Source organism: Podarcis liolepis (assembly GCF_965112155.1).
Source record: "Podarcis liolepis genome assembly, chromosome: 3".
NCBI lineage: Eukaryota > Metazoa > Chordata > Lepidosauria > Squamata > Lacertidae > Podarcis > Podarcis liolepis.
The window spans coordinates 124,738,413-124,763,621 of NC_139557.1; the positions used below are offsets into that span (position 1 = coordinate 124,738,413).

Genomic DNA, 25,209 nt, shown 5'->3' on the forward strand with positions numbered 1-25,209 from the left:
TGGGGAATCTGCTTCCTAGAGCAAAGTGGGGGGGGGGGGGAGGCTGCCAGCCTGACTCTTTCAGCCTGTTTGTCCCTTCAAATTGCAGGGGGGGGATGCTTCTTACTCAAGGCTAGCAGAGCAAGACGTGCCAAGTCTGGTTAATGCCAGGTGTCAGAAGTGAGAGGCTTCAGGCTGGCCTCCAAAGTCCTGCTTGGGAATTCTGGGAGGTGCTTTTGCCGCTGGATTGGACCTGGCAGGTCCCTCTCGGCTAGAACCTCAGTGTCCCCCCCCCAAAAAAAAGGGTGGGAGCAACTCCTGCTCCTCCTCAAGCTCAACCCCTGGCAGGCTCTGGAAATGGGGATTATAGCCACTAAGGGGGTCTCTTCCTCTTCCTTGAATTGCTCAGCAGTGGGGGGGGGCAGGGAAGGGGGATTGCAAGCCCTGATGTAATAGAATAACAACAACAACAACAACAACAATAATGATAATAATTTATTATTTATACCCCACCCATCTCACTGGGCTTCCCCAGCCACTCTGGGCAGCTTCCAGCAAAATATTAAAATACCGTAACGCATCAAACATTAAAAGCTTCCCTAAACAGGGCTGCCTTCAGATGCCTTCTAAAAGTCAGATAGTTATTTATTTTCTTGACATCTGATGGGAAGGAGGTGCCACCACCGAGAAAGCCCTCTGTCTGGTTCCCTGTAACTTCGCTTCTCGCAGGGAGGGAACCGCCAGAAGGTCCTTAGAGCTGGACCTCAGTGTCCGGGCAGAACGATGGGGGTGGAGACGCTCCTTCAGGTACACTGTATTAGGTGAATCCCCCTCTCTTTTGCTTCTGTCTCCCCTCCAGGGGTGCCGACTTGCCCCCCACATGAAGGGGAGCCTGGCATCACATGATGCACCCCGCCCCTGCCTGGTGTGCAAGTGCTTGCCTGGTGGCAGCAGGGGATAATCACCCCTCAATATTGGGGTTGCTCAGCCCCTCCCCACAAATACTGAGGGGCCGAAGCCCCTTCCACTCTCTATAGCCTCTGCTCCCTTCTCACCCTTTGCTTGCCCCAAATTGCAGCAGCAGGAAATAGTTTTTTGGCATTGGGGAGGGGGGTTGCGCCTGAATTTGGGGGAGAGCTGGTGGGGCTGTTTACGGGGGTCCTCGCCACAGCTTTTCTCCTCCCCGGCTGGTCCTTGTGGCCTGGTTGGGACAGGATGTGCCCCCCCCCTTGCCAATGTGCTTCTGACCGCCCCGTTCTTCTCTGTCTCCAGGTTCTCAGATCGATGACCATGTTCCAAAGCGAGCTTCGGCCCGGATTCTCGCTCCCCCCGGAGGCAGGTCTAGCGGCATTTGGTAGCTGCTCCCCCGACTTGTCCCCCAACTAAGGACGCCGTCGCCGCCCCCCCACTCGCCCGGCTGCCCCCCCCCCACGCCCCGCGGGCTCCAGGCAGACACACCTTTCACCGGAGCTGCCGCCGCCGAAGACCAGCACTTCACACCTGATGACCCCCACCAAGACCCCTCCCCGGAATGAGGCTGCCAGGGGGGTCCCGGGCCAGAGGCACCCCCCCTCACTCCACGACTGCATGGAAACGCAGGCTGATGCACGGGGGGGGGGCGATGCTGGGCTGCTTCTGTCTCTTTCTTCCCGGTAGAGGGGGGCAGCTCCCCCAAGTGCCACGGGCGGTGGGGGTGGGGGCCGACTTAGGGAGGGGGCAGGGCCAAGGGGGGCCACCTGAGCCCCCAGTTCCTTTCTGTTTTGCACGTTGGGTTTTTTGGATAAGTGACATTTTGACTTGTTTGTGCATCACGTGGAAAAAAAATGAATAATCCTGAATTGAAAGGTGCTTTGTGTGACTAGCAGTAGGATAGAAAGGGGAGGCAGGTGGGGGGGGCTGGACAGGTCTCTAGGGTGGAGCCCCCCCTTTTCCAAGCAGCGTTTGCTGTGCAGAGAGGTTCATCCCAACATTGCTTAGCAGTAGTGGGACCCCCACTTTTTGCTCTCTTCCCCGGGGAGGGGTGATGATGCCATGAGGTGGATTGAGGGGGGGGTCCTCTGCTGCCTGCCCCCCTTTTCCATGGCCTTCTCTGTAGGCCCCACTCAGTGCCTTCTCTTGCGAGGGGGGAGGGCTAAAGTGGGAGAACTCCCACCCACCCCGTCCTTCCGCCAGCCCACCAGGCAGGTGTTGTCAGGGAGGGCCCCGAGCCATGGGCGCAAGAGGAGGGCCAGGACCCCTGGGCTCCCCCTGGAGAGTGCAGTGCAGTGGTTAGAGCAAGGGGACCTCTCTCCCCACATTCCAGCATAGGATACAGAGCTTTCGTATCTGCACCTTTTGGTAGGCAGGAATCCCTTTCTGATCCTTGGGTAGGGAGAATGGCCCGTGGGGTGAAGGGACCAGAGAGCCGGGAGGAGGAGGAGGAGGCTGGCTGCTCCCCAAACCTTTGGGGCCTCTGCTTGCCACTCCGCAGAGGAAGAGGGGCTGGGTGCATTGTCCTCTGCGACCCACTGTGAAGAGCTTGTGGGGGGGAAGCCAGTCGGGGTCTCAGCCCATGGTGGTTGGCACCTGTTAGACCTGAGAGGCACCCGTTGAGGTATGGGATGTCTTGAGAGTCGCCAGCATACTCACCCCAACATTCCTCTTTTAACACAATGGTGCTAACCCCCCACCCCCCCTGGCTGACTGTTGGGGCCACAGAGCCCCCCTCCACCCCCCCTCTGCCCACCCACCCACCCACCTGGTCTCCCTCTGGAGTAGTGTGAAGTGTGAACTGTTACTTGTGCACCTTCTCTCCCCCCCCCCACTAGTTGGTCCCCGTAGGTGTGTGAGGCTGGTGGGGGGCACGACAGAGGACTCCTTTGCCCCAGGACTGCGGAGGAGGAGGAGGAGGAGTCCCGCCCCCCCGCCCGCCCCTCCGTTGGGATAGTCTTGTAATGGCTGTGATAGCACCTGCTGCCCTGTGCGTTTCTGTTTCCTCATTAAAGAGTGTTCTCATGGTACGAGGCTCCTGCGTCTGTGCTTCTGGGGTTTGGGCGGGCAGCACTGAGATTTGGGGGGGCCTTCACAAGCGCTCTCTCAAGGGTGGCTCAAACCAACAGCCCATCAGGCACCAACAATCCACAGGTAGCGATTGCATCTGCTTTGGCCAGTTACCGTATTTTTCGCTCTGTAAGACACACCTGACCATAAGACGCACCTAGTTTTAGAGGAGGAAAACAATTTAAAAAAATATTCTGCATCTGTGCAGCACCTCTCCAGCAAAGCGGGAGGAGAAACGGAAGGGGTGCCATTTCTCCTCATGCTTGCGCAGCTTTCCCTCTGCGCAGCGCCTCTCCAGTGAAGTGAAGTGTTCCTCCTGTTGCCCTGAAGAGGCTTCGCACGGCTTTCCCAGAAGTCAGAACAGCAAGAGGGATCACTGCTTTTGCTGCGCAGCTCTCCCTCTTGCTGTTCTGGCTTCTGGCATAGCCGTGCAGCCTGCATTCGCTCCGTAAGACGCACACACATTTCCCCTTACTTTTTAGGAGGGAAAAAGTGCGTCTTATACAGCAAAAAATACGGCAATTAAATCTGCCGTGCTAAACGGGATGTGGGTGTAAACGAAATGTGCAGAGCTACATGCACCAGTTGGCAGCAGAGGGCAGCATCGTGGGGGGGGGGCACAGAAGTGCATTTCCTCCTGCCCCCCCCGAAGGGGCTGAGGCTTGGGATTCCTGCCTGCTTTGCTCTGTCACCCCCCCCCCCGCGCCATGGTCCCTTGGAAGGTTCCAAGTTGATCCACTAGTGGCATTTGACGGGGGGCTTTCATTTGAAGAGATCTCTTGCTTCTTCAAACATGGCTAAATAATCTAGTTGTCAGTATCTCTATTGATAATAATTTTTATTAGTTTTCAATTACAATAACCCAATAATAGCCTCATTATAACAATGCCAAATTATAATACAATTATTAATACCAATCCTTCAGGTGCCAAATCATGTAATTTAGGTGCCCCTCCCCCCGCGTGCTAGAATGGATGATTTGATGATTTATGCGTTCCAAAATCCTATTAATTTCAATCACACTCCAGTCAAATTAGCAATCCCTTACACAACAACTGCAATATTAACAACTTCCATTCGTACTGGCACATTAAATGATTTATAAACGTGTAGGTGAAGCATTCAAAACATATCCTTGTTCTTCCTGTGGCAATTATTCTGTCCGTGATGTTTTTTTCTGTCCTTGAAAAATATTATGTCTATCTTTTCCCGGTTGTTGCTGTTCTCCTTCATTCCCTGGGTGGAGCTAATATCCCATTGTTGTTTCAGAAGTTCTCCATTGCTCTGTCCCGTGCTTCATTGTTTTGCAACTTTAGCATCAGCTGCAAAAATCCCAAGCTGTCCCGATAAAAAACCTGTTTTTGCCATTTTTTCCTCTCAACCTGGGAAGGAGAGTGATCTGCAAATAACTCAGTGATGAACCTTATCAACTCCTTGGCAAGCTCAAAGATTCCTTTCATCCCTCTATTCAGCCAAAGATAAGTAGTTATACATCCAGTTTAATTAAATTACAAGTCATTTTAGCATTATTCAGTTCAGTCCGTAGATAATAAAGGATAGGGAAGAGTCAGCTCTAAATTTCCATTGTAAACCTTTGGCAAAATAGAGCTTCCCTACCTTTTTCCTTTTCCTTTTTTTACACACACAGTTCCATTTGATGTTATATTCCATATCTGCAATCCAGTTTCATCCCATTTCCCTGTACATACACAAATTGAACAAAGCACTTCAAGGGAGGGTTGCCGAATCATAAATGTACAAAAGAAAGCTTTATATCAAGAAGCCGTAGGCTCCCCCTCATCTTTTACACCGAATGAAGTCTTCTTTCAAGTTCAAACCTTAACAACCTTGCAGCTGCTTCAATTCCACAGTTGATCTCATCTCTTCTAGCACACACCTGTACATTAGTCTAAATTAAACTCTTAATAGGAGAACCTTTGCTTCTTAATGGCGGCAAAGGAGGGTTTTCAGCAGGTGAAGGGCTTTTGCACTCAGCGCCTCCCTGCCCCCCACAATCCATACCAGAGCGAGAGCTGGGTACCGAGATGATCTGCGAGTGAAGCCAGTTCCCCCCTGTCCCTGGGGGAACTTGCAAGGATAATTACCCTCAATTATCCTTGTTTTTTCTTTGCCAACAATCTCCCGCAGTCATGGGAGCTGCCTCCATTAAGGCAGACCAGAATCGGAAGCCCCTAGTTGTCTGTGTGTCTGAATTTGAGGATCCCCTTCAAGGTGGTCAGTCTACTTGAGTTAAAAGATTCTTCAGGTAACCATCGTACTGCAAACAAAGTACAAATCACCCATGGTTCCTTACACTGGTTCTCAATTTTACTCTTGGACCCCTCAGTTTGATCCCATTTGCTAGAATGAACTGGAGGGGGTCCAAGACCTCATTGGCTGGCAAAGGCAGAGAAAACTTCAGAGCCTTCTTACCTGCGAGATGGTTCCTGGTCTGCTTCAAAGTGTTTGCACCCATTTTCTGATCAGATCCTGCCCTTAAGACTGCCAGCCCCCCCCCCCGCCAGTTCTCTAACTTGGCTCTGTGGTGCCCATCTTTTGGGGACCTCCCTCCTAAGTTGGCTGGTGGCCTTTCACCCGGGTCCCTGCTTATCTAGTCCCTTTAATATTCAAGTTTTCCTGGCAAACCCCCCCTTCACAACTGCTACGGAAATGCCCCCCTTGCTTTCGGATGCCCGTTTCATGAATGGTACCAGTGCAGGTGGGTCAATAGACAGGACAGAGGATATGAAAAAGAAAAATGTGCGCCTCCTTGATTTCAGATTCTTGTTGACTCCCTTGCTTTCGAATGCCCAATTTTTGCTTTTTGCTTTTTAAAGACTTTTTATTGCAAAGTAAATACATCAGTAACAAGCCATACATAAAGAATAATATAAAGAAAAAGAAAAAATAAAGGGAAAAACGCAAAGAAAAACAGACAGTAAAACAATAAAGAAAAGTATATTTCAATACAATAAACACTTCCCACCAGTTTTCCAGGTTAGGACGTTAAGCTAGGCAGCCTGTGGTTTCCAGGATCCCTCCCAGAAGATAGTGGCATGCTCACAACCCTGTGGCTGTTCAGTTTAGAAGTCACCAGGCCATGAATTGCTGCAGGTGACATACCTGCCAGCCTCTGAAAAGTGCTGAGTGCCCCTCAGTTCTCTGGTGACCATGTAGGGTAGCTCAGCATCATCAAGACGGGGGCGGGGCGAATGGAGCCTCATCAAGAACAGTGCTGAGCACCACCTTCCTGCCAACAAAATCTTCCCTGGATTCCACTTTCCTTTATTTCCCCATCTCCTGTCCATCATGACCCCAGGCACCAATTCAGCCCCCCCCCCCATTGATGAAAAGTAGAACTGGGAGGCTGGAGTCCCCCCTTCGCTCCCAATCTCTGAATGACTTCACTCAGCAGTTTCATTAAGATTTTAAAGTGCTTGTGAGACAGGCAGAACCCTCCATGACCCCACACTTTATTCTTGGGTATGGAAGGGAGGTTTTAATTACTGTCTTTCTTCATTATTTTTCCCGTATAGCAAAGTACAGTGGTGCCTCGCAAGACGAAATTAATCCATTCCACGAGTCTCTTCGTCTAGCGGTTTTTTCATCTTGCGAAGCAACCCTATCAGCGGCTTAGCGGATTAGCGCTATTAGCGGTTTAGCGGCTATTAAAGGCTTAGCGGTTTAGCGGCTAAAAGGCTATTAGCGGCTTAGCGGCTTAGAAAAAGGGGGGGAGCGAAAAAAATCACAAGACTTGCAAGACTTTTTCGTTTTGCGAAGCAAGCCCATAGGGAAATTCGTCTTGCGAAGCGCATCGAAAAATGGAAAACCCTTTCGTCTAGCAGGTTTTTCGTCTTGCGAGGCATTCGTCTTGCGGGGCACCACTGTATCGCTATTTTGTTACGAAGATGAGAAGAAGCCATTAATGAAAGGCATCTCGCTGGATGAGAAATACTGTAAGACCGTAGAGAAATTAAGCGAGGGCATACAAGGGGGAAAATATGGTCTGAAGCTCAACATCAAAAAAAGGAAGATCATGGCCACTGGTCCCATCACCTCCTGGCAAATAGAAGGGGAAGAAATGGAGGCAGTGACAGATTTTACTTTCTTGGGCTCCATGATCACTGCAGATGGTGACAGCAGCCACGAAATTAAAAGGCGCCTGATTCTTGGGAGAAAAGTGATGACAAACCCAGACAGCATCTTAAAAAGCAGAGACATCACCTTGCCAACAAAGGTCCGTATAGTAAAAGCTCTGGTTTTCCCAGTAGTGATGTATGGAAGTGAGAGCTGGACCATCAAGAAGGCTGATCGCCGAAGAACTGATGCTTTTGAATTCTGGTGCTGGAGGAGACTCTTGAGAGTCCCATGGACTGCAAGAAGATCAAACCTATCCATTCTGAAGGAAATCAGCCCTGAGTGCTCACTGGAAGGACAGATCCTGAAGCTGAGGCTCCAAGGCCTTGGCCAACTCATGAGAAGAGAAGACTCCCTGGAAAAGACCCTGATGCTGGTAAAGATGGAGGACACAAGGAGAAGGGGACGATGGAGGACGAGCTGGTGGGACAGTGTTCTCATAGCTACGAACATGAGTTTGACCAAAGTGCGGGAGGCAGTGGAAGACAGGAGGGCCTGGCGTGCTCTGGTCCAGGGGGTCATGAAGAGGCGGACACCACTAAATGACTAAACAACAATGCAAGGGGCAATTAATACTAACCCCGACCCGGATCAAGAGGCGGCATTTTAAATTAACAGTGAAAAAGACTTCTGGCGAATGTGACTTACTTGAGTGTAGACATTACCAAGGATCTTGGCCACGGGGGGGGGGGGGAAGGACATGGCTGGGTCCTATTCTGCTCTGCACAGTGCTGTGCGCAACTTCGGTTCTCATTCTGCTTCCAACTCATTATGGGAAAACAAAGGCCTCAACAACATGAAAAGCTCCAATATAGAGGCAGCTGTTGTTTCAGGACAAACAAAGCAGACCTGTTCTCCAAAACATTTTCCCCCCTATAAGCCTTTTTATGTTCAGCTTATTTGCTTTGGTGAAAATGGCACGAATATGTCTAGGGCAGACCTCCAACCAGCCTCTTAATGCTTCCTGAGAGAGAGGTCTGCACAGATTCCAATGCTCTTTCGGTTGCAAAGCATGATTGAGTCACGCGGAGCCAGAAATCAAGGGAGTTTAGAGCAGGGTTCCTTTGGTGGTGGTGTTTACTTCCCAAGAGGAGGTAGACAATAAGATCAGACTGTTTGCAAATATTCCATAATAAGCACCAGTGCGTAATGCCAATTATTAACTGATACATGGGGCATGCTCTAAGCTGCTGCACACTAAGTCCCTATTTCTGGCTGAAGCCTCAGCCGTCCAGGCCTAGCGATGGCCTCAGCACTGCGCTTGTCATGTTCAAGCTTCAGCTGCTGGGGCAAGCGCCACACTCTGGCCCATAGAATCACAGAACAGTAGAACTGGAAGGGACCCGCAGGGTCATCTAGTCCAGCCCCCTGCAGTGCAGGAATATCCACTAAAGCATCCATGACAGATGATCATCCAACCTCTGCTTAAAAAAACCACCAAGGAAGCAGTTTCCACCACGTTCTGAGCGAGTCCCATTGTTGAACAGCTCTTGCCTTCAGAAAGTTCTTCCTAAAGAATCTCCTTTCTTTTTATATATATTATTTTTATTGGTTTTCCAAATGATTACAAATCAGCCCAAATTATTTAAATTTAATACAATTTTAAATAATAATAATAATCAGGTTTCCCGCTCCTGTCGCACACGTAAGTCCATTACTTCCTGACGTAGCCACTTCATTCTTCTTTAATCTCCCCTTCACCCATCTTGATGTCAGTCCATTCTTTCTAGTTCGGACAATATGGAGCGAGGTGGCCCAGGGGCCCGACTCTGCAAGGAAGCGGCTGGGATTGGAAAGCATCCCCTATCCCCGTGTTGCCTAGCAACCGCCACACTCCAGGCTGGGCAATGGGGTTCCCTGGTTGCTTGGCAACCCCATGGTCCTCCCTCCTCTTCAGAAAGTAGCCAAGCTCCCAGCTGGGGTTGCCACATTACGATGGCCGTGGAAGGAGACTTGCCCTCAAGGTCAGTGGGGAGCCATCTGGTGAGGGGGCTGAGATTCAACAGGGGGGCGCCTGAGCTCACCTCCTGGGGAAGAGGCGGGAGGGCTTCTTCTCGAGAGGAAGCAGCCCCCTCTCACCCTCTGCGGGAGGTCCTGGAGGGATGATGCCCAGCCTTGGGCCTCCTGGCAGCCCCTCTGGCTCCCAGAGCCTCAGCATGGCGCCAGGGCCCCCTAGCAGCCCCTCACAAGGCCATACCTCCAGGGAAGGCGATGCTCTAAAGAAGGGACTGGGGGGCGGATCATAGAATTGTAGAGTTGGAAGGGGCCCTGAGGGTCATCTAGCCCAACCCCTTGCCCAACGTGGGGCTCAAACTCACATTGCTCTACCAGCTGAGCTGTCCCAAAGGCTTGAGGAGGGGTTTGAGTAGCACCCTCCACTCCCACCACCACACCTTCTCCTCTCCAAATGTCCCCCCTCCCCTCCGGAGAAAGTGCAGGATATAAACTAAATAGTTAATGCTGGTGGGTCATTTTTACGGGGAAAGAGTGGCTGCAGCAACCCAGCGAAATGGGTGGGGTATTATTATTATTATTATTATTATTATTATTATTATTATTTACTTACTTGCTTACTTACTACTAGCATTCCATTGCATGTTGTTCTGCTTTGCAGAAGCTTTCTACTAGCTTTGGGGGGGGGGCAGTTTGTCAGGAGTTTCCAGTGTCCACTTTGCAGACTTGCTTGGCAATGAGAGCTGGAGGGGAAGGCAGCACACCCACCCCCGCCTCTGCCTTTCCCCCCCCCCTTGCCCCTGCCCCTGCCCAGAAGTGCCGGGGGGGGGGGGACATCCGCAGGTCAAAGGGGCAGGACTGAGATGGGTGACTTCCCTGATGGGATATCTGCTGGACTACCAAGGGGTCAGGCATGGCTACTTCAGGCGCCTTGTTCTGAGCCCCAGTTCTGCCCAGAGGGAGGCAGCACTGACCTGAATCCAGCCCAAGGGGATCCAAGCAGATCCCTGTGAAGGGGAGTCAGCTTCTGTGGTTGGAGACTCCGATCCTCTCCTGGAAAAGGGCAGGTGAGCGCAGAATTTGCCTGTATCAAGAACAGCAACAAATGTCATGGCACAAAGGACCAATTTTTGAGTTCATTAAGCCAAGTGGGGAGCGGAAGGGGGGATGGATGTGATGTTGGCAGCCTCCCAGGACTCCTCCCAGAACGGGATGGCCAGGTGACACTGAATTCAGGACCAGGAAAGGGCCTCTCCTGCTCTCTTCATCATTTCACCTCTTCTTCCTTCAACACATAAAATATGGGAGGGTGGCTATGATGGGCACTGTTGAACTTGTTGTTGTTGTTTAGTCGTTTGGTCGTGTCCGCCTCTTCGTGACCCCCTGGACCAGAGAACGCCAGGCCCTCCTGTCTTCCACTGCCTCCCGCAGTTTGGTCAAACTCATGCTGGTAGCTTCGAGAACACTGTCCCACCATCTCGTCCTCTGTCGTCCCCTTCTCCTTGTGCCCTCCATCTTTCCCAGCATCAGGGTCTTTTCCAGGGAGTCTTCTCTTCTCATGAGGTGGCCAAAGTATTGGAGCCTCAGCTTCAGGATCCGTCCTTCCAGTGAGCACTCAGGGCTGATTTCCTTCAGAATGGAGAGGTTGGATCTTCTTGCAGTCCATGGGACTCTCAAGAGTCTCCTCCAGCACCAGAATTCAAAAGCATCCATTCTTCGGCGATCAGCCTTCTTGATGGTCCAGCTCTCACTTCCATACATCACTACTGGAAAAACCAGAGCTTTAACTATACGGACCTTTGTTGAACTAGGATGCCTTTAATCTTGCAGACAAATCCTTGCAGTACCCAAAGGCTCTGCACGGCTGCTGGCCATGACGCCTGTGCTCTCCAGGGGGCTGCTGGGAATGCCAAGTGGGGGGCGCGGCTGCCTGTGCCCTCCGGCCCTCCCTGTGGGCTTCCCATTGGGTTGGCTGCTGTGAGAACAAGATGCTGGACGCAATGGAACCCCTTTGGCCCAAATCCATCTGCTGCAGGGCTCTGGTTGTGTTTCTGAACCCCTTGCCATGGGGCAGAGGCTTCCGAGGAGCCCTGTGCGCTACAGCTGGAGTGCGACTCCCTGAGAGTCAGCCCACGGCTGGCTCTGCTGCTGAGCCTGGGACATGCAGAAGAAGGTGAAAGTAGGCCTGCTGGATCCGGCCAAAGGGGGCCCATCAAGCACAGTACCCTCTTCTCACAGCAGCCAACCAGATGCCTGTGGGAAACCTGCAGGCAGAATTCAAACTCAAGACTCGTCTCCCCTCCTGGGGTTTATAGTATTGTCTCACCCTATTTTAAAGCCATCTAGGTTGGTGGTTGCCTCCTGGGGGAGTTCCGCGGTTGAACAAATCCAGAAGTCTGCCAGTGCTATTTTCTTTTTTAGAAAAATATTTATTTGATTTATATACCAGCCTTCATCCAAAGATCTCTGTGCGGTTCACAAGATAAAAACAGCTACCCTCCATGCTGCTTCCCTTCGTCACAAGTTAACTCGGCCTCATCCCTTCCATCCTGTCTCACACAGCTAATTGGGTGTGCTAACATGTTTTTAATCCCTCACCAGCTGACTGATCCGGACAGCCTTGGTTTTTGTTTATCTCCGTCTTTTTTTTAAAATATATATTTATTAACTTTTCAAAAATTATACAAAAAAGACAAAAAAAAATACAAAAATTAACAACACGTATAATTTCATTCACTTATTTTCTTTTAACTTATTTCTCGGACCTCCTCATACCTCCCCTTTTTGTATTCCAGTTCAAATTATTCATTCAGCAAATCCTCACCCTTAATTTTCACTTAATTTTACACCTTTCTTTCTCCCCCCCCCCAATTATCTTAATCATTACAGCTGATAACCACTTAAATTCTATCCAACATCAATTTAACATTCACTAATTTTATAATATTTCCCAAGAAAGTCCTTAAATTTCTTCCAATCTTCTTCCACCGTCTCTCTTCTCTGGTTTCGGATTCTGCCGGTCATTTCTGCCAGTCCCATGTAGTCTATCACCTTCATCTGCCATTCTTCCAAGGTGGGTAAATCTTGTGTCTTCCAATACTTTGCAATAAGTATTCTTGCTGCCGTTGTTGCGTACATGTTTATCTCCGTCTTTTATGCCCTGGAGCTTGAGCTCTCACCTGCCTGGCCTGCTCTGGCTTGTACAAGGTCTTTACAATCCACACCTTGACCTTGAAGGGTGAGATGGATTTATACCACTTCTGACTTGCTCCTTTTAGTTTACGTGCTTTGAGGAAAAGGCTTTTTAAGAGCAGGCATGCGACACGCTCAGGCCTCCTGAGAAGCCACATGCAGACCTCCTGCCCCACAACCAGCCGCCCTGGGCATGCCAGCTGCCTCTTGCACATGCCCGCACCCTCCCCTCTTGGGCCATGCGCTGCTGCTTTGCTGGCATCCCTAAAGGCCCTTGGGGGGGGTCAGGTTTTGGAGGCTGGGATGGAAGAGGCAAGGTTAGCGCTCAACTCGTCTGCCTTTCCTTGCAGGATGAATGTAGCACAAATCCCAAAGATCAAGCCAGAATCAGGCAGCCTGCACCTGCTTAGAATCCTAGACTTGTAGTGGGGGGGGGGGGGGAGGACACCCGTGAGGGTCATCTGGTCCAACCCCCTGCAAGGCAGTCCTGCTGGAACTTGGCTTGGGCAAGGGCAGGTCTCTTGTTGGTAAGAGGGAGGCCGCGGGGCTGCTGGGTCTCCTTGTGGGTCTTGCTGGCTGCTGTCCTGCTCCCTGAATTGCAAAGGCAGCCAGTGCATCGCTTGGCTGCCAATGTGGGCCAAGGCAGAGGCTGGCTTAGCTGGGCCTCCTAGCGGGGACACCCCTCCGACTTCACGCTCAGCCCAGGAGACACCCAGAATGGAATCTTATTTACTTACGATGTGTGCAGCACACAACCTTGTTATCACCAACACACTCTTTCGACAAAAAAATTAATTAAAAACATCATGGAGGCATCCTTGGTCGAACCATTGGCGCCTCTTAGACGATGTAATGGTCCAAGCTGAAGATCGCCGTGATGTGCTCCTTACCAGAGCTATGACGAGTGCCGACGACTGCTGGACAGATCACCGACTAATACGCTCCACGATGGCTATTAAGATTATACCTCAACGCAGGCTTCAAGGAAGGAAACCAAGGTGCAAAATGAACACTCAAGCCCTTCAAGATCCCAATAACCGGGATTGCTTCCAAACGACTCATAAGGACCATCTGCTTTTGGAGTTCTCTGATAAAATCGAGGAACACAGGACCAAGCTAAAAACATCCATTATTGAAGCCTGCGAACAAACTATTGGATACCAAACCAAGAAACACCAGGACTGTTTGATGAGAATGACAGTGAGATTGAACACATTATTGACAAGAAAAGGAAGGCATTTCAGATCTGGCAAAGAGATAGAAACTGCGCCACTAAGAAAAAAGCCTATGCCAACGCTAAGGCTGAGGTTCAAAGAAGAACCAGAGAACTAAAAAACACCTGGTGGATAAAAAAAGCTCAAGAGATCCAGCACTTAGCCGACACTCATGACGCACAGAGTTTCTTTCAAGCCACAAAGACCATCTATGGGCCAATAAATCAAGGCATATGCCCCCTACACTCAGCAGACGGTATCACACTTCTAAAAGATAAAGAAGCTATTGCATTGATCTGGAAAGAACATTACCAGCATCTCCTGAACCGCAACTACCCCATAGCTGTTGAGGTTCTCTCACAAATTCTGAGCTCGCAATATCTCCAAATCTGGGAGTGTTGTGTACAGCTATTAACCAAATGAAAAACAACAAAGCCAGCGGACCTGATGGGATACCTGCTGAAGACTTCAAAGTGGGCAGAACACAACAACTTCACAAGCTCATCAAAAAAAATATGGGAGAGAGTAGAGATCCCAGCAGACTTTAGGGACGCCAAAATTATCAATCCCTTTAAAAAAGGTGACAGAGCGGATTGCGGAAACTATTGAGGCATCTCTATTAGCTGCAGCCGGCAAAAATCTTGCAAGGATTTTAGCAAACAGTTTCCTAACCATATCTGAGGCTCCCCAAAATGGTTTTAGACTTCTAGGAGGACAGTGGACATGATTTTCACCGCTTGACAGCTTCAAGAAAAATGCAGAGAGCAAAACCAACCCCTGTATATGGCGTTTATTGACCTGACTAAGGCTTTCAACACAGTAAATCGTAATGCCCTGTGGACTGTCCTTCTGAAAATCGGCTGCCCAGATAAATTTGTGAACATCCTTTGGCTCCTCCATGATAATATGACAGCAACAATGGCTTTCAAAGTGAACCATTCACAGTGGGATCAGGTGTTAAAAAGGGTTGTGTTATTGCCCCAACTCTATTCATTATTTTCATTGCCATGATCCTACACGTTGTCAAAGAGTAGAACCCCACAAGAGTAGAAATCATATATTGAACAGATGGAAAGCTCTTTAATCTGAGCAGGCAGAAAGCAAAGAGTAAGGTTACCGTAACTTCCGTCATAGATGCTGATGACAACGTAGTGTGTGCACACCCAGAGAATGACCTCCAAACCCTCCTAAATATCTTTGCAGAAGCTTATGAAAAGCTTCGCCTATCACTCAACAACCCCTCTGCAGTGCCACAAATTCAACTCAATGGTGTAATGTTGGAAAATGTCAATCACTTCTCCTACCTGGGCAGTTATTATTCCACAAGGGCTGACATTGATGCTGAAATCCAGCATCGCCTGAGCTCTGCAAGTGCGGCTTTCTCCTGACTGAAGGGCAGAGTATTTGAGGACCGGGACATTTGCAGGGAAACCAAAATGCCTGTTTGCAAAGCTATTGTACTACCAACCTTACTGTATGCACGTGAAACACGGACCACTTATAAAGGCCATCTCCAACTCCTCAAAAGATTCCATCAATGGTGTCTCAGAAAAAATGTACACATCACTTGGCAAACTAATGCCAGTGTACTGGAAGATGCAAAGATCACGCATGTTGAAGCAATGATTCTTCAACATCAATTTCGTTGGACTGGTCATGTTGTGCGGATGTCTGATGATCGTCTTCCAAAGCAACTACTCTATTTGGAACTTAAAAATGGAAAGCGTAATGCTGGTGGTCAACAAAAGAGGTTTAAAGACTCTCTCAAGACCAATCTAAAAAAATGTAGTATAAACCTAGACAACTGGGAAACACTGGCCTGCGATCGCTCCAGTTGGAGAACAGCCTTTACCAAAGGTGTAATGGACTTTGAAGACTCTCGAACTCAGGATGCAAGGGAGAAATGTGCTATAACCTCTGGGTATAGGGTGGTATAATAATAATGATGATGATGATGATGAAGAAGAAGAAGAAGCTTGCTTGGCTAACCCTCACTGGGATGAACTCCTGCCCGGAAACCAATGTCCCCACTGTGGAAGGATGTGTGGATCCAGAATTGGCCTCCACAGTCACTTACGGACTCACTGTTAAGACCGTGTTCATGGAAGATAATCTTCCTCGGCTACGAGGGATCGCCAAAGAAGCAGCAGAAGGCTGCCAAAGTGGGCCAATGCCAGAGGCGGGCTTATAGGTGCCTCCTAGTGGGGACCCCCCCTCTGGCCAGGAGACCCCCAGCCCCTTCCTCCTAAGGGCTTGTGGGGGAATGCAAGGCTACTGCGGACGTGGAAGCAGCCTCTGGTGCGAGGCAACCGAGAGAAGAATTGCCTTTTGGAAACCAGCGCCCAGGATCCTGTGGGCGGGAGTTCCACAGTTGAACTGCGCGCTGCGTGAGGAAGTCAGAGGGGGGCTCCGCTTTCCCCTTCAGGGCCCCTGCCCGGCCACTGTCCGAGGAGCCCTGCCGAGCCAGGCGTCCCCTGGGGCCCGATCCCGCCCCCTCTTCCTGCCTTCCTCCTCCTTGCCCCTCCCCGGGCCTCTGCACATGCTCGGGGAGCCTCGCTCTGCCGCTTTCGCCCCAGGGATGCTCCGGCGCGTGCGCAGAGGGGCGCGTGGGCGGGGCCTGCCAGGCGGGAGGAGAAGCCTCTCTCTCTCTCCCGCCCCGCCCTCCGTCTTTGGTTGCCATGGCAGCGCGGAGGGCGGAGCCAGGGTCGCGGGGCGGCGCATGCGCGGGAAGACCCTCCTCCCGGCCCCCCCCCGCAGAGCCGGCCCGGTCCGTGAGGAGGAGGAGGAGGAGGCGGCGGAGGCGGAGGAGGACGGAGCCAGCCAGCCGCCCTTGCCGCGCCGGCACCGCCGTGAGTGGGGGGGGGGGAAGGACCAACGCGGAGGGGACCCCCTCCCCTCGCGAAATGGGGGGGGTCGCGAGAAAGGGGTCCCCTCACCCCGGGGGGGGTCCGGGGAGGGGCCTGGTCTGCGGGACGCCGGGACTCGGCACTCCGACGGGGGGGGGTTCTGGGGGCGACCCCCCTCTTTCCGTTTCTCTTGGGGGGGTCTTGGCCGCCCTCGTCGCCCCATCCCGGGAGCAGGCGGGGGTCCCGTCGGGGGGGGGCAGGGATGGGGACCCCCCCGTATCCCCCCTCCCCCCGTGGGCCTCCCGAGGGGGGGGGCGTCGTGGCGCCTGCCTGCCTGCCTGGGTGTCGCCCTCCCCTCCGGGTCTCTCGCCCGGGGACACGTGTGAGCGCGCGTGCCGCCGCTGCCGCAAAATGGCTCCTGCCTCGACGGGGGGGGGGAGAAGGCGCCCCCTTTTTCCTCCTCCGCCGCCGGAGTCTCCCCGCAGGGAGGGAGGAGGGGCCCCGATGGGAAGGGGTTCCTGCGGGGAGAAGGACCAGGGGCAGAACTCCAGAAGGACCCGGCCCAGGGCGCCTCCCGGCCAGCACCGAGCTCTGGCCGGGGCCCAGGAGTTGCTGGCAGGGAAACCAGCAAGCAGGATCCGACCCGAAAAGCTGGTTCTGCTCCCTGCCGTCCAGATTCCCACTCCAGCTCTCGGCCTCTAACACAAGCCAGCTCCCCACGCACCCGCTGCCCGCATCCTGCGCTCTCTTAGGGCAGAAAGTGATGGTGGGCACTTGCCGAAAGGCTCTTCAGAGTTGGCAAAGTGCAAAAAAGAGGAGCTGCAATCTTTCTATGGGACGCTTTCATTCCGGGACTGGGGCATACCAGAATATTCCCCGTGATTCTGTCAGCCTGTCCTTAAGTAAGTGGGCAGCTCCTGGAGCCCACGGTCAGGGCGGTTCGCGGTTGGTTTTCTCTCTGCAAAACATCCTTGCCCATCACTGCTGCTCCGTTGACTGATGGGATGCCAGCAGAGAGGCCTCCGCACACTCTGTGGGTATCCCTGGCATAGCTGGAGAGGGTGTGGCTGGAGGACCATTTTTGCTCTGAGCCGCTTGTGGGCATTGCCTTCCGCTTGCCCCTTTGCGGTGGCCGGCAGGGCGCTGGGCCGCCTGGCAGTGTTGCTGCGTTCTTTTTTCAGCTGGTGAGACTCCTCGGGCCAGGCTGCCGCTGCTGCAGCTGCTTACGAAGGAGCCCTGCCTTGGGGCCCAGCAGGCCTCCTTTGAATGCTCTGCCCCTGCGGCAGAGGGCAAGGCAAGGTGTGGCTGCGCTCGCTGTCGAAGCCCTTTGGGTCAGCCAGCAGATGCTCCCTCCCCTCCTGACCCCATTGCTCTCCCCTCCCGTCTGGCTGCCCTGGCTGTCAGCAGTTGTGCTGTTGGCGTTCCCTTCTCGAGCCTCGGCGGCTCATCCTTGCCCTTCTTCCTGGTGTCTCCTCCTCTTGTGCCATGATCCAGGAGCACCCGGCGGAGTCTGTGCATGCCCCACCCAGCCCTGGGGCCCTTCAGACACTTTGTCCAGCAACCCCCGTCTAAACCCAGCCGGTGTGGCCTGGGGCCAGAGATGAAGGGAGCTGGAGTCAGCAAAGTGTGGAAGGCACCAAACTGGGAAGGAGGGTTGCCCTGGAGTTGTGGCGCTCCAGTGTCAGAAAAGAGGGGGGCCCTGTGGGGTCTTGAGCCACCTTGCAGGTGCCATTGGAACGGCATTGTTTTAGGGGTGGGGTGTCAACCATACAGGTGTCTGTGTCTGAGAAGTGTGGACTGCCCCAGCTGAACGTGTGAACAGGCAGTTGCTGAAACGCTGCATTGAGAGTGATGTGAGAGCCCTCTTTGTGGAGGCTCCTTCCTTAGCTTTCCTGATTTCCAACTGTCCCTTGACTTGGTGCAAGCAACGGCCTCCCTTGTGCCGAAGTCTTTGCTGCTGTGGGAAGAGGCTGCTGGCTTGGACGGCCCCCCTTGGCCTCTTCCAGCTGCCTCTTCTTGTGTCCCCATGAGAGAAAGGGAGCCTCACCTGCCCTCCTAGGTCTTGGAGGAAACTGTTCCCTTGCTGGAAAGATGCTCTGCCCCGCCAGCCTCAAACTTCACCTTGATCGCTTTTGTGCCTGGATGGTGCTCATATTTATGACCCTGTCAGACACAATATCTCCTGTTTGTGCCTGAGACGGCGTTTCTCTCGAGGAGTCTGACTGCCTCTCTGCTCATGCAGGTTCACTCAGCAGGCGCATCATTTAGGGTGGCTGGGAATGTGCAGGGATGACCGGCTGCTCTTCCGATGGACCGAGCGTTGTGCCCCTTCCTCTTGACTTAGCCCAGTGTAGCCTAATAGCAGGGAACAAGGAAATTGAGATGAAGTGTGCAGGGGGGGGGTGTTGTTGCTACAGATGCAAAAAAAGCATGTTCTGCATTCACACTGACCTTGCCAACATCTTGAGAGAAAGGAGAGACTCAGCAGAGCAGGGGCTTCTGGAGAGGATTGGCCGAGAGATAAGATTCCAAGGGAATGCAGGAGCAGCTGGAGGGAGGAGACGGGAACCCAGGGGGCTGCTGCTCTTGACTCCAGCCTCCTCACTGTGGGGGAGTGTGAGATTTGTGGTCTCCCTCCTTGCACAGATTTCTGAAGCTAAACTTCAGATTTCTGGGCAGCCTGGGATTTTTGCAGACCTGACAAACAGCTGCTGGTGGATGCCTTGAAAATTTCCAAGGAAAGAAATTCCGTAAGCTTCCCAGACAGCTGCTTCTGCAGATCCTTGCCTCTGGTCCTCATATCCCTCTCTTCGTTCAAAAATGCTTTTAAATACTTGAAATAACTCAGCATATCTGAAGGGGGTGGGCAGAGACCCTCCCCCCAGGGCCTACTGCTTTATTATGGGCTGGGAGTTAGAAGGCTCTGGTTGAGTGAGTGAGCTGAGAGGGGAGCTGGTGGTGTGCGAGCTGCCCGGCTGGGGGTGGTGCTGTCGCCTCTGCCGTTGGCATGCTGTGTCACTGCTGCTCACTGTGCCCAGGCCTGGGGCAGAGGTGTTGCTTGGATAAGTGGGTCAGGCCCTCTGTTAATTTTGCTGGAGCTGTGTCAGCACAGCCTGGCCTGTCTAGCCACAGCTGCAAAGGGCCCTGCAACAGCCTTTGCCCAGCCACCCTTGAAATCTGAAGCTGGCCCCAACTAGTTGTCACCATTCTTGCTCCCCCCTCCCCACACACCAAAGTGCTGCTAAATGGGTATATCTGGGGGTTGCAGGGAAGTCCTCCTGGCTTCTCTTGCCTGGGAGCCACGTCAGCCACGGCGATCCAAGGATTTTCCCAGTTCAGGCTGTGTCAGGAGCCTTGGCAGGTGGGGTTGTGGTGGGTCTGTGTGTATGAAACTTAGTTTGGGACAGGCAGCTGCAAAGGGTCTGGAGAAAGAGGCGCAGGCTCAGAAAAACCTGTCCTGGTGCTGATGGAAAGCTGACCCCCACCTGCCCTCGTGTAAAGGGAATCTTCCTGCTCAGGGCCCTCCGATGCACAGCTGCCACAGCTGACTTCTGCTCCTGGAAGTCTGCTGGCCTTGCCTGCGCGTATTTCTGAGTTATCGCCCAGGTAGGGTCCCTTGTTAATTGCCGGGATTATAGAAAGTGAAAAGGTGGCGAGTGTTGCTTCTAATGGAGCTTTGGCAAGAGCAGGGATTGTTTTGCCTTGTAGTGGAGACGCCCGCCTGCTGCAGCAGCGGCCTTGTTTAATTCTGCTTTATTTGACAAGGGCTTGCCACTTGCTTGCAAACTGGGCCCTCCCACCACTCCTCTTGTTTGCTTTTCCTCTGTTTGTGGCAGGCACCATCGCTACAGTCCACGTCTCTGGTGCTAATCTTCAGCAGTGCTTCCACGTGGGGCTTTGGGTGGCAGAGAAATGCAGATGCCAAAGTCTGTGGGTGTTGGGAGGATGGGTGTCGCTTGCGCTCCTTGAAGGGAGGCTGCATGCAAGCCGAGAAATGCCCCCAGTTGTTGCTTACCTTGGAGCTCTGCGGTCTGGCTCAGAGGCCCCAAAGACAGCTGCGTGGCTTGGGTGGAATTCCCGCTCTCCATGGTTACTCCAGCGATAGTTATTTATATAGCCTCCTATTTGGTCTTTGTGTGCCCCTTCCCCACAGCCCTGTCTGATGGATCAGGGTGGGCATTTCGTCAGAGTATGGGAAGGGAATCTGCGTTTGACTCTCCCCCCCCCCCACTGCAATCTTCTGGCGTGTGGGTGCGAGTGGTGTTTTTACTTTCATGAATTCCCAGCAGTCGGTGGGGGAGCCTTTCAGCAGCTCCAAAACATTAATGAAAGAGTTCTCTGGAGTCGGGAAGCAGACATGGTTGTCTGCCTTCCTGGTCGCTCTGCTGTTAGTGAAGTCTTTGGTTGGGGCAAGCCACCCCTGGAGTGGAGTGGAGTCCAGCACACGTCCTCCTGAAATCCCTGAGGCGCTGCTGCGGGGCTTTGTTGTTGGGGCTTTCTGCGCTCCTCCTCCTCTCCCTTGGTGTTGCCTGGGTGTGCCAGGCCCTGCCAGCGCCACGTGAACTTGGCACAATCTCTTGACAGCGGGCTTTACTACATAGGCATAACAAAGTGCTCCCTGGCCATATGCTTCCTCTGAAGGGTATCACATGAAGGCTGGTGCAGAGAGGCATTCGTGTTGATGCTCCAGATGGGATGCTGTTGGCAAGGAGGGGATGGCGCAGGATGGTGTTTCTGCAGAGTTTGGGGACTTCTCTCACCAAGAGCCAGAGGTCTGGCTCCTAGCAGAAGAGAGGCCAGGCTCTGGAGTGAGAAGCGCTGCAGAGTTCACAGTCAGTGTTACAAACTGAGCTATGGAAGCTAGGAGCTAAAGGGCACCTTAAGCCTAGGTTGTGGGCACAACAGCGGACTGCCTAGGCATGCTTTTTTATAACAAGAATAAAAAGCTGAAAATGAATGAACTGCAGCACCTTAAGTTCATTTTTCACATGGTCTAGTCCAGGGGTTTGCAACCTTTAAGACAAAAAGAGCCACTTGGACCCGTTTTCGAAGGGAAAAAAAACTGGGAGCCGCAAAACTATTGCGACATTTAAAACAAATATATCTCCGGAGCCGCGATCTGACAGCGGTCGGGAAGGTGACGTCGGGACGGTGCGTGACTAACGCACGCACCGCCCTCATGCGACGTCACAGCCAGTACAGCGCCCGCCACAGTGGGGAGTGTTGGGGCGCACAATGCGCCTCCTTCCCTCGCTAGTATCCGCCCTGGAGCCGCGGCAAAGGTGTAAAAGAGCCACATGCGGCTCCAGAGCCGCGGGTTGCAGACCCCTGGTCTCGTCCTTCCCCTGCCCACTCCCCTAATATTCTTAAATCTTCAGAGAGTGGCTGGAAGTGGGGAGGCAGAAAAGGGTCCTCCTTTCCCCCCACTCTGCAGTTTTAATCTGAAATCTTAGGCGCAGGGCTGTGCCCAGAGCTCAGAAGCTGCTCGTGCTAATGAAATTCCCTGTTGCAAAATGCGCCTAGAACAAGGGGAGCTTTGGACACTGTTCCCAGTTGCCTCTAGATTGAGGCAGAACCTTCCTTTATACAAGGGACAGTTGCCGGGGGTGGGGCTAGATGATCCTCAGGATCCCTTCCAACTCTGTGATTCTGTGAAATCTGTAGTGCGACCACTCTTGAAATGCTGCCCCTTGTTCTGCTTGCAGCACTTCAAAAAAGATATTGAGCTGATAAAGGTGCAGGAAAGGGCTATTGAACTGTTCTAGGGGCTGGATCAAATCCCCTGTGAGGAGAGTTTTCAGTGCTCGGGGGGGGGGGGGGAGGTATAGGTGGAGGGACGTGACATAATAGAGGTCTGTCAGATTATGCATGGCATGGGGAAAGTAAATAGAGAGTATTTTGTCCATAATTCTGGAGCCTGTGTTGACATCAGACTGGACTTTTGTTCCAGACTGTTCCAGTTTTTCATACATGCAGGGACCCTGCACCTGAGCTCTCAGGAGTGGGCCTTGTTTTGCACTTGTGCTTCCCTGCCTGGTTTTTCTGTTCTGGGTCAGGCTAAACCTGCGATCTGGTCTCTGTTCCTTCGTTTGCCTTTGCAGTATCAGAGTGAAGCTCTGGGGGAAATCCCTGGGGCTTAGAAATGTGATGCTCTGCCAAGGGATGTGAAATATTTTTCTTGGTTGGCTTGGAGTCTAGTGCCTCTTTTGCCTGTGTTTGGAGTGAATGCCTGTGTCTACGGCTAGAGCCGAGCCATCGCTTCAGAGAGGCCCACTTTCTCTGGCTGTATCTTCTGCACATCACGGCTTCTGGGAAGGCCCGCATCTGCACGGCCTTCTCCAGTTTTGGGAGAATGGTTTCCAAGAGCTGGCGCTGGCTGGCAAATCGGGATCCCAGCACCCTCCAAAGGCCACCACCACAGCCTTTCTGTCCCATTGCACTCCTCCCATAAGCACCATTTGGCAGAAAGGTAGGAGGCAGATGTAAAGAATCATCCAAATAAATAAATTTCCTGTTCTCACCCGTGGGAGTCCGCACAGTGCAGGGAGTAGCAGTGCAGGGAGTAATGGCTGGCGCTGCAGCTGGCGCATCCCTGGCTCCTGCAGACCCACCCAAACCAGACCCTGAACACCTTCTGGGAGCTGGCTGAATTCTGTTTATCTGGCCCCACTTACATCCTGACTGTGTTTCTGTTAGTGCATTTGCATTTAATCCCCAGTGCATCTTCAGGACGGGGAGGCTAGGAATTCTCTGGCTTGATGCACAAGACTTGTTCTGTCTGTGGACAAGCAAAGGAGCTTGTGACCTCCCCAACAAAGGCCAGCTTGTTGAGCAGTGGGAGAGCATCTGCTTTGCAAGCAGAAATGCCCAGTTGAATCCTTGGTCTCTCTAGGCAGGATTGGGAATGTTCCATGGAGAGACGCTGCCGGTCAGCATGGGCAGTCCTGTTCTAGGTGGACCAATGGTGTGACCTGGTCAGAGGGCAGCTTGTGGTGTTCTTGGAGCCCCTCACATGAGCAGGTTGTGGGTCTCTGGAAGGAAGCTCAGGGGTTTCAGACTCCAGCTAGTCGGAGAGCTGTGTCCAAGCGAGGCCCAGCACCTCCAGGGACCCTTGAGGAGGTCAGGACAATGTGCATTGCCTTGTATGGGTGCAGCAATGTGCAGGGTGGATAAAATTAAATTGTTTAACCACACCAGCTAACAAACATAGATACATATGCTATAATGTTCTTATTTTAGTAAATAAATTGTATTAAATTGTTATTAAGGAAATGATAATTTTTCTCCTTCCACTTAAGTACTGCAGAAAAGTTGTTCAAATGTAAACAGTTAACTTATTAAACCTCACAATAATTTCATAATTATCTGTCTATGTATTTCTGACAGTATAACCAAATCAGTAATTTTTATATAACTGTAAAAGCTACAGTTTCATCTGGTTGTAAATATTAATATTATACCAGCAAGAATTAGTCTTTCTGTAAAAAAGAGATTTAAATCAAGTCTTACTGACTGGTGATATCCACCCTGGCAATGTGCCTGTTTTTTTCCTTGGTTTGCATATGTCTGTGTTTGGTAGCCTTGAGGAGGAGCAAGGAGCTGTGCTCCCTTGCCCAGCAGAAAGGAGTGGAGTGTGAGCTGTGAGCTTCAGGTGCCCGTCCAGGACTCCATCCATCCATGTCTGGACACGAGCGGAAGCCGGTTTCCTTTCATCTCCTCCCTCCTGCCACCCTGCCTGCCCACCCCAATCTGCTCTGGAGAGTTGGAGAACTTCTTGAGGGGTTTGGGGGGATCTGCCTGGGAAGAAGAGAAGGGCGAGTCCCGTTCCTGGCTTCCACTCTTAAACTAATAGCAGTTTCAAATACGGCACAGCAGGTATGGTGGTTGGGGCTCTGTCTGCCTCCTTATGCAGAGAGGTAGTATTATCACAGCGCTAAGCAAGCGGTCAGTTGGCTGCTTCAGAGCAGGGCTTCTTATTTGATCCTGGCTGTTCTGCTCGGGGTTCTGGGGATCCGCAGAGGACGCAATGGTAGCCTCTTCCACTGGTCCATGAAGGGCAGTCTCTCTGGACCCCCAAAGCCAAGAGGCCGCTGAGAAAAACTTGTGGCAGTGGCAGTGAGGCCCCTCTCTGAGACCCAGAGCTGTTGTGCCCCATTTACCCTTCCTTCTGTTCCTGCCCAGTGCTGGAGCTGGGTCCGTCCCGGGCGCTTGGCGCTTGGCACACTGCCTACTTCTGCTTGGTTTCCCCTGTTAGAACACATTTGCTCTTTGCATGCAGATGGCTCCCTAAAGCCCCCCTCTGAATGCTTCTGCCTTGGGACTCGAATAAGCAGGACTAGGCACACAATGGGATGACTGGCCCGAAAGAAAAGCCTGGAACATTCCAGCTGGGAGGTCTCGGCTGAGGGGCACCCCAGGGGGAGGCACTGGGCCTTTGTCAGCTCCCCCTCTGCTGAGCTGGCGGCAGGCGGGTGCAATGCTGCTGCACAGGTTGGGACGGGATTCAACAGGGAGATTAGGCCGTCTCCCAGAGCCAGCGCTCCCAAAGCTGGCATCGTGGCTAAGCAAAATCTTCCGGCGGGAAAGCAGTCGTGCTCGGCTCTTGAAAGCAACACAAGGAGTCTAGGAGCATCTTGGGCCTCAACATGTTTGACTGGCCAAGCTGCCTGTCTTTCATAATCCATCTTGCTAAGATGGCAAAAAGTTCCCAGCGGTTGCCCATGGAGTAATAATAATAATAATAATAATAATAATAATAATAATAATTATTATTTATACACAACCCATCTGGCTGGGCTTCCCCAGCCACTCTGGGCGGCTTCCAACAAAATATTAAAATACCATAATAC

At 52.3% G+C, this 25,209-nt stretch overlaps 2 protein-coding genes across 7 annotated transcripts in view; both read left to right on the plus strand.

Annotated features, from left to right (window-relative positions):
• The window catches only part of DPYSL5 (dihydropyrimidinase like 5), a 39,551-nt gene extending 36,575 nt beyond the window's left edge, over positions 1-2,976 (plus strand). For both annotated transcript variants that reach the window (XM_083494485.1, XM_083494486.1), the window contains one exon: positions 1,252-2,976. In XM_083494485.1, coding sequence (XP_083350611.1) covers positions 1,252-1,337 — 86 coding nt within the window. In that variant the 3' untranslated portion in view covers positions 1,338-2,976. The remainder of the gene's footprint in view (positions 1-1,251) is intronic.
• The window catches only part of MAPRE3 (microtubule associated protein RP/EB family member 3), an 89,576-nt gene that overhangs the window by 44,386 nt on the left and 19,981 nt on the right, over positions 1-25,209 (plus strand). Inside the window, exon 2 of one of the 5 annotated variants that reach the window (XM_083494726.1) lies at positions 16,272-16,363. Coding sequence is in view for 3 of the 5 variants with exons in the window: in XM_083494725.1 (XP_083350851.1) it covers positions 9,091-9,119 (29 nt within the window). In the remaining 2 variants the exon portion in view is untranslated. Of the gene's footprint in view, positions 1-9,008; positions 9,120-16,223; positions 16,364-25,209 lie in introns of those variants that run through there. The other 4 variants (XM_083494725.1, XM_083494723.1, XM_083494724.1 and 1 more) reach the window with 4 other exon arrangements.